Genomic DNA, 19,347 nt, shown 5'->3' on the forward strand with positions numbered 1-19,347 from the left:
AATGACCTTACTAGGCAATAGGTAGGATGAAATCTGAGGAAGACAGTTTGAAGCCAGCCTGAGGAAGAAAGTCTATGAAATTCTTTTTTTTTGGCCAGTCCTGGGCCTTGGACTCAGGGCCTGAGCACCATCCCTGGCTTCTTCCCGCTCAAGGCTAGCACTCTGCCACCTGAGCCACAGCGCCCCTTCTGGCTGTTTTCCATATATGTGGTGCTGGGGAATCGAGCTGAGAGCTTCATGTGTAGGAGGCAAGCACTCTTGCCACTAGGCCATATTCCCAGCCCAGTCTATGAAATTCTTGTCTTCGATTAACTAACAATAGCAGCAACAACAACAAAGCCTGAAGTGAAGCTGTGGCTCAAGTGGTAGAGTGCAAGCCTGGAGCAGAAAAACTCAGGGAGAGCACCCAGACCCTAAGTTCAAGCCCCATGACCAACACCCCCCAACACACACACACACAAAAAGTCCATATTTTTCAGAGATATTTATTAAAGCATTGTTGATGGAAGTATATGATACTTGGGATTTACTTCTTAATAATATAAGAGGCAGGGAAGTGAATGGCATAGGATTGTCTGTGAGTTGATGAGTATGTAAAAGTTAATTATCCTATTTTATCTATTTTTGGTTTTGTTTGAAGTTTTCCTTAATGAAGGAAACAGAATGTGTGTGTGTGTGTGTGTGTGTGTGTGTAAAACCATGCCTTTAAGTTAAAGTTTTCTTTTCCTTCCTTTCTTTCCTTCCTTTTGTGTGTGTGTGTGTGTGTGTGTGTGTGTGTGTGTGTGTGTGTGTGTAAAACCATGCCTTTAAGTTAAAGTTTTCTTTTCCTTCCTTCCTTTCTTTCTTTCCTTTTGTGTGTGTGTGTGCATGTGCGTGCGTGTATGCATGCTAGGGCTTGAAATCAGGGCCTGGATGCTATCCCTTAGCTTTCTCACTCAAGGCTGTTGCCCTGTCACTTGAACCACAACTTCACTTCCAGCTACTGTGGTTACTTAGAGATAAAAATCTCACAGACTTTCCCACTAGGAAATGACATTCCTTAGATCTCACCCTCCTGACTAGCTAGGATTATAGGCATAAGCCATCCATTCCTGGTATGGTTAAAACTTCTGTGATGTAGCATCCCAAATGTCAGCAATTGAGGATTTTCATAGCAGTATAAGAGGCTGCAGGTAGAATGGGGCCCTTGAACCTTGGATCTGGTAACATCTTTGTTTTTTGACTGGCATATTCATCATCTTGATTTCTTATTTATTTTTCCATAGAGAAATGCAAGCAAGTTGTAAGTTTATCATTAGCCTCTTGGAGTTTGATTGTTCAGTTGACTAGGTTAAGGTTATGAATTTAGAAGAAGTCTTACATGACTAAGAAGGGAATAATAGTCTATTTAACAGCCAGCCTTTTGAAAATAGTCAAACACTAAATGAAATAAATCATTGAGTTAGGTCACAATAACAAACATTACCATTTTTAATTTATTTGTGGTTTTTAACAAAGAAATCTCTTTAAGTGATTAGACTAAATCCCTGGAAAATTAATAAATTAAATCTACAGTCTACTGAATTAGCCTAGGTTAGGCTCCCTTGCAGGTAAGCTATCAGCAGGTAGGAGTTCTGGGTATATGTCATGGTTTCAGGCAGTTATTTGTTGATGGACATCTTTAATTATTGCTTTTTTCCCCTTATTCCAGAATTTCCTTGAAATGTTATTGGAGAACATTCCAGAAGAAAAAAGGTGAGGACTAAATTAGGAATGAAGAGCCCAATCATACTTTTAAAAAATGATCCTACTATTGTTTCACTTGTGACAATCTAGAAAATTCTTTTTTTTTTTCTTTTGCCAGTCCTAGGGCTTGGACTCAGGCTTGAGCTCTGTCCCTGGCTTCCTTTTGCTCAAGGCTAGCACTCTACTACCTGCGCCACAGTGCCCACTTCCAGCTTTTTCTGTTTATGTGGTACTAAGGAATCGAACCCGGGGCTTCATGCATCCTAGGCTAGCACTCTACCACTAAGGTACCTTCCCAGCCCGAAAATTCAATTTTTATCTTACTAGAGTCAAGGACCTAATGTAACCATGGGAGTCATAAGTTAATCAAACCGACTTTGGGATAAGACCAAGCAGCTGTTGGGAGCTAGTATGTACAACCAAGATTCCCCAGAGTCAGGATCCCTGATTGTGGTGTAGGAAGCAAGCCAAGGACACTCTGTGGCCTCAGCTGCTGAAGAGGGCTAGGAGTATAGCTTATAGCTCAGTGCACAGAGCCCCAGGTTTAATCCTTAGCATTGCAAAATTAGAATTAAACTAAAATGAACAAAAGAATGGAGAAGAAAACTTGAGTACCACCAGTTATCATGTCTTTATGCAAAGAAATATATACTATGTATGAGGCAAATATGTAATATTGTAATAAGAGCACCAGATGTAAAGTCAGGCTCTCATGGGTTCTGAACCCAGATGCTCTGCTTCCTAACTATGAAATGTTGCAACAATGCTGCTTATTCATTCAAAATTTTAGTTTTCTAACCTCATTGGAAGGGATTTAGGGAAGACTACAGGAGATTTACATCTGTTTTCAAAGTAGGTGATCAACTAATGATTGACCTATTTAGTACAACATAAACATCTTCTATGTATAGGTACTGTTTACAGATCTACATCCAGTAATCATTTAGCCCTAGTGCAATATTCTTCACTGCATTCACCTCTAGGGGTTATTGTAAGATATTGTACATTGTATTTTGTTTTTGTTTGTGCTAGTACTAGGGCTTGAACTCAGGGCTTCTAACTATCACTTGGCTTTTTCACTGAAGGTTAGTGCTCTACTCCTTGAGCGCAGGTCCATTTCAGGATTTTGGGGGGAGGGGTTAATCAGATATAAGAGTTTATGGACTTTTCTGCTGTAGCTGGCTAGGAACCATGATTTTCAAATCTCAGCCTCCTGAGTAGCCAGGATTACAGGCATGAGCCATCTGTCCCTGGCTGGTACATTGTTTTTATTCCCTATTTTACCAAGTTAAGGATTACTGAGGGTCCAAGAGGAATAGTAATTGGCTGAAATCTCACAACTCTATGTGGCAGTTTAGCTCTAGAGTCCATCCTCTTATCCTCTATGCCACAAATGGAGAGACTGAGGCTTCCAGAAGTGAGGCAGCTTTTCCAAGAAAGAGCATAGGTCTGTGTGGCTCTAGCTCATGTTCTTTTCAGCACACTGCTTAGATGAGCTCCCTGTCCTGAAGAGGAACACTCTTATACTTGGAAGTTGTAGACTTCCTGGCCATCTACCGAGCTTGTAGAGCAGCTTTAAGACCTCTATTAATGGGCAGTTAGAGTCACCTAACTTTCTCCTACTGATTTCCTGCCTCATCTGAACTCTAAAATCATATACCCTAAAACACAATGACTAATAGGAAAATTGATATTCAGACATTCAAAGAGCAATTAAATATTTCTTCAAAGAAATGTTACTCTCCTCCTTTCTGTCTCATAGTATTAACTGTGGTTTTGTACACATAGCAACGAATTCATTGCCACTGACATAGTCCAAGATTTAGTTGAGTAGTCACCTACAGGTTAATGAGCCTTTGTTACAAGCAGTCTAAACTAGTTGTCCTAAGAGTAAGGTATTAGGCCATCAATAGGTGCAAGAGATGACATATAAACTGACAGAGCCTAAGGGCCATGTTCGAATGGAGAAGTGTTTTGTTTCATTTTGCTTTGAATTTTCCCAAAGCATTTGACTTTTACTTTACCTGTTTTGTTTAAACTTTCGTATTTTCCACCTTGCATTCAGAAAGCCTCAAAATTATGTCATCAATGGGTGGAAGTGTTATCTTTAGACTTCTGATTTTGTTCTGTTTTGCTTTTGCAATCAGTGCTGGAACTGAACAAAGGGTCTCAGTCATGCTAAGGAAGCACTCTAGCACTGAACTGCTCCCCAAGCCCTACCCACTTCTTAAGAAAATAAAGTGGAAACACACACATAAAGCAAATCAGCCCTTCATACAGAATTAACATACTTGATGAATTCCTTTCTTTCTACCTCTCCATGTTCTGCCTTCTGATTCTGAAAGAAGTCTTATCCATAGAGATTGTATGAGGCTTTAGTCAGTGCAACATAATTAGCTTTTCGGAGGCTTCCCAAAGGAACTGTACATTGTTTTGGAATTTTTTTTAATGTTTTAGATTTACTATCTTTTTTAAACAAAAGTGGACATATGGATTTTCTTCATGCAAAAAAATACATGTGTGTATATTCCTTTTTTCTTTTGCCTCCACTCCAGAATAAATTCAGATCCTCTGTGTTAGAATAGAGCAGTTTCCCTAAGAACTAGTGCAGAGAAAGAAAAAGAGAGAAGAGAGGAGGGGAGGGGAAGGAAGAAAAAGGAAGGAGAGAAGTCCAGATACTAGTAGCTCAGGCCTATAATCCTAGCTACTCAGGAGGCTGAGATCTGAGCACTGCAGTTCAAAACTAGCCTGGTGAGGAAGGTCCATGAGACTTTTTTTTTCTAATAAACTACCAAAAGCTGGAAACGAAACTAGCTTAAGTGATAGAACCTTGAGTGAACAAGTGTCTTGAATGAAAAAGCTAAGGTACAGCACCCACTGAGGCCCCTTGGGTTCAAGCCCCAGTACTGACACACAAACAGAAAAAAGGGAGGGGCCAGTGCTGGCACACAAACAGAAAAAAAAGGTGAGGGAAGGAAGGAAAACCCCGAAAGCATAGTGTATTACTTCCTTATAGATTACTAAAGTGTATTCTGAGTGATAACTCTGCATTCTTTCAAAGTCTATTTTAGGGCATAAATAGAACAATTTTTGCTGAAACAACAGTGTTTTAGTTTTGGAGGTCTCTCTTTTGATCTTCATAATAAGGTTATAGAGTTCATTGGATGGTCCCTGAACCCTCTGGCTCTAGAGAACTTGGATTTTATCGTTGTGAACATTTATTGAGGTTACACATTGGGACCACAAAGAGACTTTTGTTGTAATTGTGTAAGTTAAAAGCAATGTCCCTGTCTTAATGGTGGCCACCAACTACATGCCCTTTGATAAAGTACCTCTCAAGTTAGGATCATGTTTTGCCTAGCAGGGTTAAACTTTTTTTTTAATTCTCCTTAAAAATTAAAGCAATTTCATTCTTTCTTAGGATGAATTCACTCTAGCAAGAATTCTACAATATATTTTAAAACTTAAACATTTTTTGCCTGGTAACTAATCTCAGAATCTAGTTCAGCTATTAAAACAGACTGTTTACTCTATTACCTATGCAACATATTGTACCAATTTTATCTAGGTCTCAGAAGGCCCCACACCTACCCCCTGGAGCCTCTAATCTTTGGCCCCAGTTGTAAACTGATCCTTGGACACATCTGTTAGGCACGTGAGCCATTCTGAATAGGGCACGGCTTTTCAGATCAGACCAGTCAGCTAATGTTTCTGTCATACAACCTCTGCATTCTCTTGCTTCAAATTATCTTACTTGCTCTTTTGGGTATCTCCCAGAAGGCTCTAGGCTGGACACTGGGAATAACAAAGAGTGAATCCCATGCCTAACCCTCAAGAAGTTTCTAGCTGGGCTGGGGATATAGCCTAGTGGCAAGAGTGCCTGCCTCGGATACACGAGGCCCTAGGTTCGATTCCCCAGCACCACATATACAGAAAACGGCCAGAAGTGGCGCTGTGGCTCAAGTGGCAGAGTGCTAGCCTTGAGCGGGAAGAAGCCAGGGACAGTGCTCAGGCCCTGAGTCCAAGGCCCAGGACTAGCCAAAAAAAAAAAAAAAAAAAAAAGAAGTTTCTAGCTGATTACTGAAGACAGAGATGAAACAGGTTGTTAGAATCCACATAAAAATGACTTGTAAGGCTGTGATCCAGAGTTTGGGGTGGGGCTATTTAGAGAAATCTCAGTGTCTCTAGCCTTGAACCCGAAGCAGCACTCACTCAAAGACAAAGAGGTCTCACTGCAGATTTTCAGTAACAAAATTACATCAACAGTTCAGAAAGAGTCTTCTGGGGGTCAGTATAGAAAGTAGATATGGGAATAGTGGACTAGAAGCCAAGAGACCAATTAGAAGCCACTAGAGAAGTTCAGTCAAGAGATCTTAAGAGCTGTAATTATATTAGAGATGGTGACCATGGTAGAGGGGTTGCACATAATGAGCAGAGCTGAAGGATAGTTGAGAAGCTGATCAGTTGTGAAAATTGAAAAGAGGAGTCACACAAGAGGCTGACCTTTTTTTCTTGGCCACTAAGTTATACTCAGAAGTGGCTTTGGAAATATTATGGGGCAGTTGTTTGTCCCTAGAATCAGTATGGAAGAGTGGAAGAGCAACAGGTTACTGGGTAGAAGTGGGGGATGATACAGGAAACAATAAGAAAAAATTGCTCAGAAAGGAATCAGAGTGAACCCTGGAAGCTAGACTCCCTTGACCAAAGGGCACCCTGAAGAGGAGCTTATCTAGTGTATCTTACTTACCTGGTATTCTGACAGCATTCATAGCCACTGGTCTGGTTCTTTCTTTGTGCATCAATCATTGTTTGTGTGTACATTTATGTGTTTGCTTGAGTCCAGTGCTTCCCCCACATACCCATGGTGCTGAGGAGTACGTGGTTTGTAATCAGCAATCTTCATCACCTATCCAACCACAATTACTTTGCTTTGACAGGAAAACAAGTAAATGTTTGCAAAGATTTGCAACACATACTACTTGCTGTAGAAAGGGAATTTAAAAACATAAAACTACTAACATTTAAAGATCCATATAGCCTGTAAGTCACATTCTAGAACAAGCTCTGAAGTTCCCAATGCCTTTCCTCCAATTCACCTGCACATTCCAAGTTCTTGTGGTCTGCCATTTAGTTTATGTGAAAATTGTTGGGCTGTGTGCTTTCCTGGGGAGGCACTGACAGAATGTGATATTTAGGATCTCAAGAGGCTGAAGAAAGGAACTCAGAATGATAGAGTCATTTCTCCTAATGAGCAACAAACTGAGAGGCACAAGTAGTAGATACAGCTAATAGCTCTTCATCCATGTCACCTTAACCTCAGAAATCAACTGAGCAGGCACATATGCGCAGGTATAATGACATTTTCATGAAAGCCTGTGCTTATTTCTATTTGTTTTAACATCACGAAGAGAACAAATGGTCAGTTTCTCAGCTCTAAACACAGCTTATTTTTCTAGCTAATATCATACCAGGGTAGCCACTGCATGTTCTGTCCCCTACTGTGTTAAGTAAGTGTGACCACATTTATAGCTCAGTGGGACTGGAGACAGACCACTGAAACTCAGAGCTCCCATGGAGGGTGTGGGAGCAAAGCAAGGGAGCAGCCAGCCAGCCAGAGGATAAAACCACCTGCTAGTCCAAATACCCGAGAGGCCTGGGAGATGATCTGGCCTAGGTTTCAGTAATGAGGCAGGGAGTATGTGCTCATTGGTACAAATATGGAGGACATGCAGTCTCGGGTCTGTGTACTTTTTGCTATCTGTATAAAATCAATTTCCATAGTGATCAGACATGCAGAAGAGTAATTTCCTGTAAGGCCTGGGTCCTGGCTCAGTGGAAATGCTCCTACTTGTCTGTTGTGATTATTTAAGCCACATGACCTCAGAGGAAAAACACGCACCACTGACTCAGATTCTGAATGTCTTGAAAAAGCCAACTCTCCACTTGGCTTCCATCTATATGTCCAAGCCCAGAGTTAAATATTCACCTACACTGCCATCTCACTAATTATAATTAGGATCAGAAAGTAAAAGCAGCAGATATGTTGTCTTTTCCCCTAAAACATGTGTTCCATTTCTACCCTGAAAATTAAACATTTTCATACAGTTTCACATTATTTCCTTGAGAGGTCAGGCCACTTACAGTACTTTATGGTTTTTGTTTTGTTTTGTTAATAGCTGTAGTTAAAGCTTGCTTCTTTCACTTATCATCTTAGTCCACATTTTCCCCAGACAGAATTAATGTAGTACGATATCTGCACTGATGTTGGAGTGGTTTTTCCTTTATCCCTGTGTCTGTACTGACTTTGGCCAGAGTCCTCCTGGGCTGCAGTTTGTATCATCTGAAAAAAAGAAAAACAAAAGGACCTGCCTCACTACAGTTGATACCCACTTCACAAAGATATTATAAGAAATGAAGTGATAATCGTTAGAAGATGCTTCGAAGCTTTCCAAAAAAAAAGTGATCCAAAAACACATGTTCTTTTCTGTCAAGGAAAAGTATGTTTTGCTTCTGGATGAATCTGAAGGAGGGGTTCTCCCGCCTTCACACTATGTCCCTCCCAAGTACCTCATGTCTTCAAAAATGAAATTGAAAGGCTGACAAACAGTCCAGCCACAGCAGGATCCATGCTGCCTCTAGCAGGAGGTATGCTGGTAAAAAGTGGGGAGATGGAGTTTTTTGGAGAAAGCTCAGGCTCTCTTGCTTCTTTCTGCAGCCTTGTTTGTACCAAAAAGAAACTGGTTTGTCCTGAAGCCTGCATTCAACAAAAAAAAGCTAGGGCACATAGCTTTGTATCCTAGCTCTTTGAGTACTATCTGTTTAGTTTTGTTTAAGCTCATCAACCTCTCAGAGTCTTTATTTGTTCAATTCTAAGATGGCAACAATAATACTGCTCTTACACAATGATTATAAAAGCTGAGGTGAGATGTTTTCTGTAGTGTCTGTTACAGAGAAGATATTCAGCAAACATTATTACTTTTATACTTTCACTTGACTATGGGTAGAAGAGTTTTTTGTTTGTTCTGCGTTTAGTTCCACTACATAATATCTGTATGTATGTGAATACTAAATGTGGAAAAACAGAATTTGCCTAATACTTGGCAGTGTACAAACCCTCAAAACTGTCCACAAACTTTGGCGCTGGTACACTGTATGTGGCCACATATTTTTTATGGAGACTTGTTAGGTAGAGATTCCAAATCTATCCCCAACACTCCACACCCAGTTCACCAACTTTTTCTGTCCCCTGCTTAAATACATTCAACTCAGCCATCAGCATTTAGGAGGCTGACGCAGGGGAACAGAATGGGAGTCCAGCCTGGGCTATTAAGCAAAATTCTGCCTTAAAAATAAATAAATAGGGGCTAGGAATGTGGCTTAGTGTTTGCCTTGCATGCATGAAGCCCAGGGTTCGATTCCTCAGTACCACATAAACAGAAAAAGCCAGAAGTAGCACTGTGGCTCAAGTGGTAGAATGCTAGCCTTAAACAAAAGGAAGCCAGGGATAGTGCTCAGGTCCTGAGTCCAAGCCCCAGGACTGGCAAAAAAAAATTAAATTAAATTAAAAATCTCTGGATGCTGGTAGCTCACTACCTGTGATCTTAGCTATGCTGGAGGCTGAGATCTGAAAACTGTGGTTTGAATCCAACCCAGGCAGGAAAACATGAGATTCTTAGCTCCAAAAAGCCAGAAGTGGAGCTGTGGCTCAAGTTGCAGAGAGCTAGCTTTGAGCAAAAAAGCTCAGGGATACACTCAGACCCTGAGTTCAAGCCCCAGGACTAATACTCCCCAAAATACTTTTTTTATTCAAATTTTTATTATCAAACTGATGTACAGAGAGGTTACATTTTCATACATTAGGCATTGGATACATTTCTTGTACTGTTTCCCCAAAAGACTTTTAATGAAATTTACCAGCAATGTCCTATGCAGTCCCCCTGCCTCAAGCCTCCTTCTTCCCCATTGCTCTACAGTCCTGACATCCTGCACCCATGCCTATTTTTTGTCATGCCTCATCCTGTGTGAGGGCCCTACTGGGCTCAGAAATGCCTTCTCTTTGCTCTTTTTGTGTCTTCCTTCCATTTCTATTGGGGACAACAGTGCCTTCTCACATGCCACAAACTTCCTGCTTAGAAGTCTCTCCTGATGTTACTCATAGTATCCTCCTTTTACCTGTCTCACCTGAAGGCAATGGTCCTCTTCCATACTGGTGGAATCTTTATCCCTACAAGCTGTAGGTATTCTGACTATTGTATATCTGTCTGAAACAGTCATCTCCCAGGATTCTCATCTCTCCTCTCCGCAGAATTTGCGCATGGGAGTTTATGACACAGAAGTTTGCCTGTTCTGTAGCCTTTTCTGGTGAGGACTTAGGACCTCTTTTAAGAACATCCCAGGCCTCTGCTCCCCACCCTCTCTTTCATGCCACTTGGAGAAGTATCACTTTAAGCAAGTATTCCCCAAAGGGAATTTATGTCCATATCCTCCCTTATCCATGGGGATACAACAGCTGTTTGCCATCTTTTGTGAGATCAGTCAATTGAGCTGTTCCTCAGACGTCTGCTCATCCGGACATGGAATCCCAGTTCTTTTGACCTGCCTCATGGATCTACCATGTCTTTCCCTTTGATCATCACTTCTGCATCTTGGAAATCCTGATATCAGCCTCCTTCTCAGAACTGTGGAGCCTTTAGACCTATTTTCCTGGACTGCCCCAGGCGGCCATATGCAATTCAGAACCCAGCTCTCTGGTTTTCCTGGGCATCATTAGGATGATGACAGAAGCTTTGCCCCAACGTTTCGGACATCAAGTGTCCCTTTATGACTAGAGAGGAAGTCATTGAAGGATACCTGTGACCAAAGAAACTTGATGTTGTTTTTGAGGCTGGCAGATAAGACTGATTTTTTAAAAAATAATTTATGTGGAAGACAAGACTGGTCAACTGAGGGCCTGCTCATGTTTGAAACAAATGTAGATTTGTCCCCACTTACTGGCCACTGCACATGCCACTGGGAAGGAAAGTTCCTATGGTGGTGGGTCAGGTTCCTGTTTTCCCCCCTGAACAGCCCAGGGCTGTGAGGAGTGCTGCAGCTTGATGCACTCCAGTGTGCCCACACCTGTGGAGGCCTAGGACCCATTCTCCTCCATGGCTTTCTTCCATGAATTTTCTAAGTGGCCAGTCAGCCTCACTCTCCTCCTAGCAGATCACTTATGGCTGCTGAGGGAATTTCTGGCCTTTTCCCAGTCAAATCAAGCTCAAGAACAATGATCTTCCTGAAGGGTCCTGGACAGCTATCTACTCCTTTCAAGTATCCTTATCCCCCCTCACACACATGCACATGTGTGTGCGTACAACCACATATACCCTGAACATGGACACACATACACACTGTTCTCATAGTTTATAGGGGTGCTTAGCTATCAGCACTGAGACTGACATGGCTACCTGGCAGTAGGTACATAGTGGGAAGGCCCTATGACACTTTCAGTTTTCCTTCAAAGCATGTGTGGGAGTTCCACTGGTTCTGGGGACTGGGAGATCCTAAAAAGGTAGCCATTGTTCCTGTTCGTTCTCCTGTGCTCTTACTTTCTGCCTAATCATCTGACAGAGGACAGGAGCAGTGCTGGTGAACCCAGGCCCTTTGTTGCTATATTCTGTCCTCTCCCCCTTGCCTCTTAGTTTTCCTGCTTTCATAGTTGCCTCCTTGAATATCCTTTGCTTGATGGGGACACCTGTGCCCAATGGAGGGAAAGTCAACCAGCTACCTCCTCACTCTCCCTCACTCTACCTCTCCCTCCCTCCTTGCTGTCTACATCACCCATGGAGTGGAGGGCTGACTTGGCCTTCTAGCACTTAACATTATAGATAACACTATCTACAATTCCAAAGGAGAGGGTAGGTATTTTATCTAAAAGTTTTTAGAAGGATGCAGAGCCTAACAACTTGGAAATCTTTTCTGGCAAAGATGAGTGTTCTCGTGAAAAGAAAATGGTTGTATTGAGTCATCAGTGAAATGTGGGTTTTCATTCAATCAAAAATATCTGTGTAGAGATTCTCTTGCATACCATTGTAAGTGCTGGAATTGGATGCCATAGAGCTTCAGTCCGGAGAAGAGGTCGTGAACATCCTGTAATCAAATAATTTACAGTCACAGTATGCTGTAACACAGGGGGTGGTGGGTCTCCTTTCAGCCTAGGAGGGGGTTGGGAAAGCTGTTGTATAAGCAAAGATAACAGGCCTGAGGAAGAATTATGGATGGGTTTGCTTTAAATTGAGTTAGCTAAGCAAGCCAACCTTAGGTCCCTTTACCCAAATGTATTGAGCAGTTAGTCATTTTAAGGACTAGACAAGTCATCTGGATAGAAGCAAAAGAATTTGGTCTGAGGTAACAAGCAATCATAATCTTGAGGTGGATTTAATGAAATGGGCAGTGGAAGCTGTCCCCATTCCGTGTATGGGTGCCTCTGTTGTCCAACCACTAAAGGTATTGTTTTATTCCTATAGCCCATCCTTACTATGAAGTTCATATTTCTCCTTACTGCAGTAACATTTGAATTTCAGTTTGCCTCTCTGCTGCCAGGAATGTGTCCTAGGGATATACATTCCCCTTGAAAAGGCTTTCCCAACCAGAACATTCCTTTCCAAGTATTGAAAGCACCTATTACCATTGTTACTGCTTTGATGTTCCTATATTACCATAAACACTGTAGTTGTTACATTCTTATGCTGAAACCATTATTTTGTTCCTATATTATATATTCATTGTTTTAACATTCTACTTTATCTTTTTTTGTAAATATTAAGTATGTCCTTGCATTTTCCAATTGTACATACATGCAGCCATGAATAAGTATGTTATTTCTTTTTTACTCAGCAAATATTTGATTTTGAAAAACAACAATAACAACACTATTATGCCATGCCAGTGATTCACTGATCGGCACATGCAGACCTTGCTATTGGCTGGAGAGAAACTGGACTCTGTGACTGGGGTCCCTCTCACACTACAACCCACAGAGCTGTGATTGATGCTAGAATAGGCTGGACATAGACAGAAATGTTCTCTGAAATAAGTGCTTTGTAACTTTTTTAATTCTCTGTGTTTTTTTTTTATTCCTAAAGGCAAGAGCTATCTGTTGAAAACATCTTCCGAGATTGGCTTGAGAGTTCTGGAATACCTAAGGTACCTTAAGATAATTGCTCTAGAAGAGTCTGTAGAGAAAAGTAAAACTTGCTACTTAGCCTGTCAGTTGTGATGGTAATTGTTTTTAATAGGTGTATAAAAAAGTAATGAGTCAGGAAAAGGCTGGGCTCCCTCCCCACCCTTCCATTTCAGCCTGCCACTGTGAGGTGGAGGCTGTGGGGCTGGAGTGGACATGATGGGATCTATTACACTGTGTGTTAAGTGAGGTCTTGCAGGGCATGGTATTGTATATATTTTGAAGGGAGTCACCAGGCAACAGCTTAATACCTGCAGTGAGTTGAGCATCTGACCTTCAGCTACTCTGTAGCAGCAATAGCCGATAGCCACGTAGGTGAGTGGTTGGCCATGGCTTTCATCTGATCTGTGATATTCACAATTCTTTTCTTGATTTCCCTAGTGTTCTTGCCACTTCCCTTCCTCCTGTATATAAAGATCCTGTTTCAGGCTGGTCTCCACACTTAGATGACTAGGATTCACTTCTCTTTTGTAGGGACCAAAGCTCATTCCCACTACAAATTTGTCCTCTCCTTTTCAGCCAATGGGTAACTGCAAGTAAGAAACCTTGTCCTGCCCATCCTGAGCTCTGTGGGAATATTGGCCTGGAACTTCTCTTCCCTTCTCTCTATTCAAGTCTTGTGCTTTCTAGAGCCCCTTACAAACTTGAATGCTGACACTAACATGAGTCTAGACTTGGGTAGTCTAAGGGTAGCACCCCAGATGGAAACTTTCAGGCCTGGAATTTTTCCAGTCTGGGTGAACCCCAGAGTAGTTACAGACCAGGCTTGACCATTGTAATGGGCCTTGGGGGCTGTGGGTAGTCCCCCCCCCCCAACCCCCAAGTCCATGGTAGACTCAAGCAAGCAGCCTCTGGAGCCTGCTCGTTTCTTGTTTCATGACTGGTTATATGAGCTTCCCCTTGGGAGTTTCTGAGTGTCAATGAATGTCTGTGACCCATGAAATGAAGGAAAGTGGGGGGGGGGGTTGTTCTCTGTTGCCTTTTCACATCTTTGTCCTTGCCTGTCACATGGGAAAATGTCTGCCACCAGCCACCACTACCCATTGTAAAGAAAGAACACTTTCCCTTCAATTCAGGAATGCATGGTACCTATTAAAAATTATTTGGTCCAATCTTTCTGGGAGGAAAAAAAAAAGAAGGAAACGGGTGGGGCAAGGCAGCACCTGGACATGAGATAGACAGTGCTTTTGACTTGTGTATTCTTAGAAACCTGTGGTTTCTAAAGTAGTGTCCCAACCAGAGTACTCATTGAGTACCAAAATCCTGGGAGAATGGGCTAAAGATCATGAATGTCCAATCCTGGGCCTTTGTGTTTTAGATGGAGATGGGTGTGGCTTTCTCTGTAGCTGTTTGTTTGTATGCCTATCCAGGCTGCTATAAAGAACCCAGACTTTCTTGGTCGGGCCTGGACATTGGGAAGAGTTGGAAGTTCAAAGAACTGGCTACCAAATTTCCTAGCCTGGAACAACAAGGCCATTATTTACATCAGTTCGCCTGGAGGGAAGGAAAAAGAAAGAGCCTTTAATTCTGTGCAGAGAAGCAGGCTCATCCCAGACAGCCCAGATGGGTAGTGGCACTGGGGCTGACCCTTTCTCCACCGGCAGGCTCTGTCATTTCCCCTCAAGTCAGGAGGGGATTTGCCACTATCCTGAGACTTTTGCTTTTCAGTAAAAGGTTAAAAGATATAAGGAAGGGAGAGATTTGCCTCTGAGCTTTACATTTTCCCCTCCCAAAAGTCCAGTTGTGTTGGTGACAGCTTTTAGTGTAGACAAGAATCTCTACCATAAACTGACGAAATCTGCTGTCAAAACAGCCAGGTGCAATGAGGCTAACCAGCTGTAAATTGTCTTAAAGACCCAACTGGTATTTCCTTGGGTGTTTAGCTGTTCAGTAAAAACAACAGCATCAGACAGCAAAAGGCCCTGATTTAGTGCATGGCATTCCATTGATGGGGGATCAGACGGCATCTTTTCATCTCTTATACCCATTCTCTGCCGTTATTTATATGTCTGCTGGTGATTTACCTGCTCTCAACTCCTTTTTCACTCCCTGAAAGTTTCTTTTCCTTTCCACTTCAGTGAAAGACTCTGCAAGGGCCACAGACCCTCTGGTTGCAAGAGCTGTTGCACTGAATGGGACACCTTGTTCTTTGTCCCCATCATTATAATATAAAGTTACTAGCATGTGCCCTAGAATGACAACCTGAGCGCTGAAATGGCTCTCCTGCTCTTTGTTCTCCTTTAAAATTTCTGTCTGCCAGCAACTGAAGTCATTCATGACAAGAGTCACGTTCTTCTGGTAAAGTTTTCATCCCACAGGTTACAGAGGCTTTTTGTTTTCTCTCAGGAAGGCTTGCCTTGGGGTTGGCCCCAATTTTCCTTTTTGGCCACGTTGAATGCAAATTATGCAAAAAAAAAGAAAGAAAGAAAAAGGAAAAAAAAAAACCAGGAGAGTGGAAATTGCTTCAGCAGCAACAGGAACAAACAAGAGCCATGCAGAGGCAAAATCAAGTGGACCCAGCCTCCTTCAAAAACACCTCAACCTTGTAATGTTAGGCCTTGCAGAGTCTTAAAGCAGATTATGTCCTTGTGATTATAGAAATATTACTCATTTACTTTGAACTATAAATAGAATAATTTAAAATCACTCAGAGATGACACACGCACATGCAGTCACACACACACACCAACACACACATGTACTTTTAGCCATTATTCCAACTTGCTGTAACAAACTTTTCTCTGCCTTTTTCGTATGTTTGTTTTGGGTTTTTTGCCAGTCCTCAGGTTTAAACTCAGGGGTTAAGTACTGTCCCTGGCTTCTTTTTGCTCAAGGCTAGCATTCTACCACTTGAGCCACAGTGCCACTTCTGGCTTTTTCTATATATGTGGTGCTGAGGAATCGAGGGCTTCATGTATACGAGGCGAGCACTTTACCACTAGGCCATATTCCTAGCCCCTTTCTCAGTCTTTTTAAAGGTAAAAAATAATATGCTATTTCAAGCAAGCTCATACAACAGTAAAACCTAATGCATAAAAACCCTCTCTTAAATGGCATTCCTCTGAGATAACACACAGATCATTGCTACCACACATAGGCCTTTTTAAACAAAATTGGAATGTTGTCAGCCAAACTGAAAATTTTCGTTTAAGTATGTATATTAAGTAGTTTTCTCTATTGCATAATACAATTGAAGAGCAATTGTTTTTCCCAGCTCCCTTGCTTCCTAAAGGATAGTCTCATAGCTAGATTTTCTCAGCTTTCCCTTCCCTCACTGTTGAAATATTATATAATCATCTCTTGAGATCCACATCTCTTTGGTACCAAAACTGAATGGATGCTTAAATCCCTTATATAAAATGGCATAGTAATTGTATGCAACCTGTGCATATCCTTCCCTCTCTGTGAAATCATCTCTAGGTTATTTATAATAGCTAATGCAATGTAAATGATGTATGAGTAGTAGTCACCCTGTATTTTTCAGGAAGTATGAAGACAAAAGTCTACCTGTTCAATATAGATATCATTTTTCTATTCTTTTCTTTTTGGTGGGCATGAACCCAGGGCCTGGGCACTGCCCCTGAACTTTTGTGCTCAATGCTAGTGCTCTTCCACTTTAAGCCACAGCTCCACTTCCGGTTTTCTGGTGGTTAATTGGAGATAAGAGTCTCATACATTTTATTGCCTGGCTGGCTTTGAATTGTGATCCTCAGTTCTCAGCCTCTTGAGTGGCTAGGATTATAGGCATGAGCCACAAACACCCAGATTCTTTTCTTCTTAGTATTTTTGATCCAGCATTGGTTGGATGTGTGAATGTAGTACCTATAGAAATGGAGAGATGACTTTATATTATGTCTTGGAACACCTTATGATATTTTGTCAGTTCTTTAGATTTTTATTTCTTTCTTTTTTTTTTTTTTGGCCAGTCCTGGGCCTTGGACTGAGCACTGTCCTTGGCTTCTTCTTGCTCAAGGCTAGCACTCTGCCACTTGAGCCACAGTGCCACTTCTTGCCTTTTCTATATATGTGGTGCTGAGGATTCAAACCCAGGGTTTCATGTATAAGAGGCAAGCGCTCTTGACACTAGGCCATATTCCCAGCCCCCGATCTTTATTTCTTTTCTTGTCTGCCCAAACAAAAGTCACTTGTGTTTCAATATTCTTTCATGACATTTCTTCACTCAGCCTTTCTTCAGTATTCCCTGTTTTTTGCTGTTGTTTTGTTTTTTTTGTTTTTGTCAGTCATGGGGCTTGAATTCAGGGTCTGGGCACTGTCCCTGAGCTTTTGTGCTCAACACTAGTGCTCTACCACTTTGAGCCACAGCCCCACTTCTGGTTTTCTGGTGATAACTGGAGATAAGCTTCTCACTGACTTTCCTGCCCAGGTTGACTTTGAACCATAATCCTCAGATCTCAAACTCCTGAGTTGCTATGATTACAGGCATGAGACTATAACAGTGCCTGACAAATCCTTGTTTTAATTGCAACAGAACAACTAACTTAATCTCCCTTTCTTTGATGTCTTTCCTAAATTGTCAAGTCCTGAGGACCTTACGTGCATCTTTAACCAAATTTCTTACTTCCTTCTTTTCCGAGCACCTGGGCCATCTTTTTCATTATATTTTGCTTAGGTTAGAAGTATATGATTGGACTTTCAGTGGCTAAGCCATCTCCTTTTCCATCCATCATTCACATCATTGCCAAAAGGAGTCTTCCCAAACTAGAGTTCAAAAACTTCACTATTCCTAGTGGACTTAAACTCTTTAGCCTGCTGATAGATGTTTTCAGTACTACTGCCTAAAATTACCATTTCAAACTTTCTTTCCCACAGTGCGGGCATAACTACCCAATCATAACTACCTGTCTCCAGGTATTTGTGAGCTTCACTATCAGACTTTCATTGTGCATTCTCTTTTTCTTTCCTTCAGGCGCTTTCCTTCTCTATAATTTTACATCCATTATAACCTTTCTTATTTTGTTATTTGTGTACACACCTTATAACATTCCCCATCCTGCTTGCCCAAACAGGGGTTTTATATATCTGACTCATCTTTGTGATACTTACTGTGATGCTTATTTGTTTCAGCCCTTACACGTAGTAGGTAGGTATTGGGGAGCTCCTAATCCAATGCTATAGCCACAAACCACACATGGTTGTTAAGCAATTGAAATATATCTAGTATATCTGAGTAGCCTGCTAGTCATTAAATATGTTTAAATTTAAAATCTAATGAATCTGTTCTTTTTTTAAAGTAACTTGGATATGTGAATGAATCTTCTTTTTCAAGTACATTTGAGTTTGTGAAATATAAACACAAAACATTTCTGATGAAAATTTAGCATGTAAATTGTGATGGAATATGAAAACATAGACTGATAAGCCTTAAACAAAAAAGCAAGAAAGTAGGACCAATACAGTGTCTCTTGCCTATATAATCCCAGCCATGTGGGGGACATAAGTAAGGGGACAGAGGTCCAAGCCAGCCTCTGCAAAAAGGTAAGACTCTGTCTGAAAAAATACTAAAGCTTAGGTTGAGGGGAAGTGACTCAAGTAGCAGAGCACTTGCCTAGCAAGCACAAGGCCCTTGGTTTAAAACTCCATGACTACCAGAAAGAAAATATAAGTGTTTCATTAATTTAAAAAATATTGTTACTTGTTGAAATGATAGTATTTTGGATGCATAGTAACACAATGTGTGTACCATTGCCCCCATGTCTATGTGCTCAAAATTCATAGACTCAACCAACTATGGGTCAAAATTAGGTTTAAAAAGAAATTGCTTCTGTACCAAATATGTACTTTTGTCCTGTCATTCTTAAGCAGTACAGCATAACAAATCACTTACATGGTATTTACATTAGATTAGGTATTCTCTTTAATCTAGAGGTGATCCAAAGCATACAGGAGGATGTGCCTAGGTTATGTAAATGCTTCACCATTTTAGATAAGGATCTTGAACATATTCATATCCACATATAATATAATATAATTTCATATCCACAGACTCCTGGAATAAATCCCCAATAGATACTGAGGCCTGTGAATACCCAATAACCTAAATTATTAAAACTAATTTATCTGTTAGCTCTTACTTTTTGAATTTGACAACTAGCCTGAACATGGTGGTACATACCTGTATTCAAGCCTTCAGGAAGCTGATAAAGGAGGATTTTGACTTTGAGGCCAGCCGAGGCTACATAGCAAAATCTTGTTCCAAAACACCAAAAACAAAAAAGTTGAAGCTAAAAAACTTAAAATGAAGCCAGGTACTGGTAGCTGTAGCCTATAATCCTAACTACTCAGAATGCTAAGATCTGAGAAATCCCTGTCAGGAAAGTCTGTGAGATTTTTATCTCCAGTTAACCACCAAAAAGCCAGAAGTGGAGCTATGGCTCAAGTGA

General features: G+C 41.2%; 1 protein-coding gene across 11 annotated transcripts in view; it reads left to right on the plus strand.

Moving 5' to 3' along the window:
- LOC125339685 (aminopeptidase O (putative)) overlaps positions 1 to 19,347 on the plus strand; it is a 348,038-nt gene that overhangs the window by 225,537 nt on the left and 103,154 nt on the right. For 10 of the 11 annotated variants that reach the window (XM_048330939.1, XM_048331005.1, XM_048330957.1 and 7 more), the window contains 2 exons: positions 1,691 to 1,734; positions 12,849 to 12,909. In XM_048330939.1, coding sequence (XP_048186896.1) covers positions 1,691 to 1,734; positions 12,849 to 12,909 — 105 coding nt within the window. Of the gene's footprint in view, positions 1 to 1,690; positions 1,735 to 8,015; positions 9,150 to 12,848; positions 12,910 to 19,347 lie in introns of those variants that run through there. The other variant, XM_048331004.1, reaches the window with a different exon arrangement.

This window comes from Perognathus longimembris, chromosome 1, assembly GCF_023159225.1.
Source record: "Perognathus longimembris pacificus isolate PPM17 chromosome 1, ASM2315922v1, whole genome shotgun sequence".
Taxonomy (NCBI): domain Eukaryota; kingdom Metazoa; phylum Chordata; class Mammalia; order Rodentia; family Heteromyidae; genus Perognathus; species Perognathus longimembris.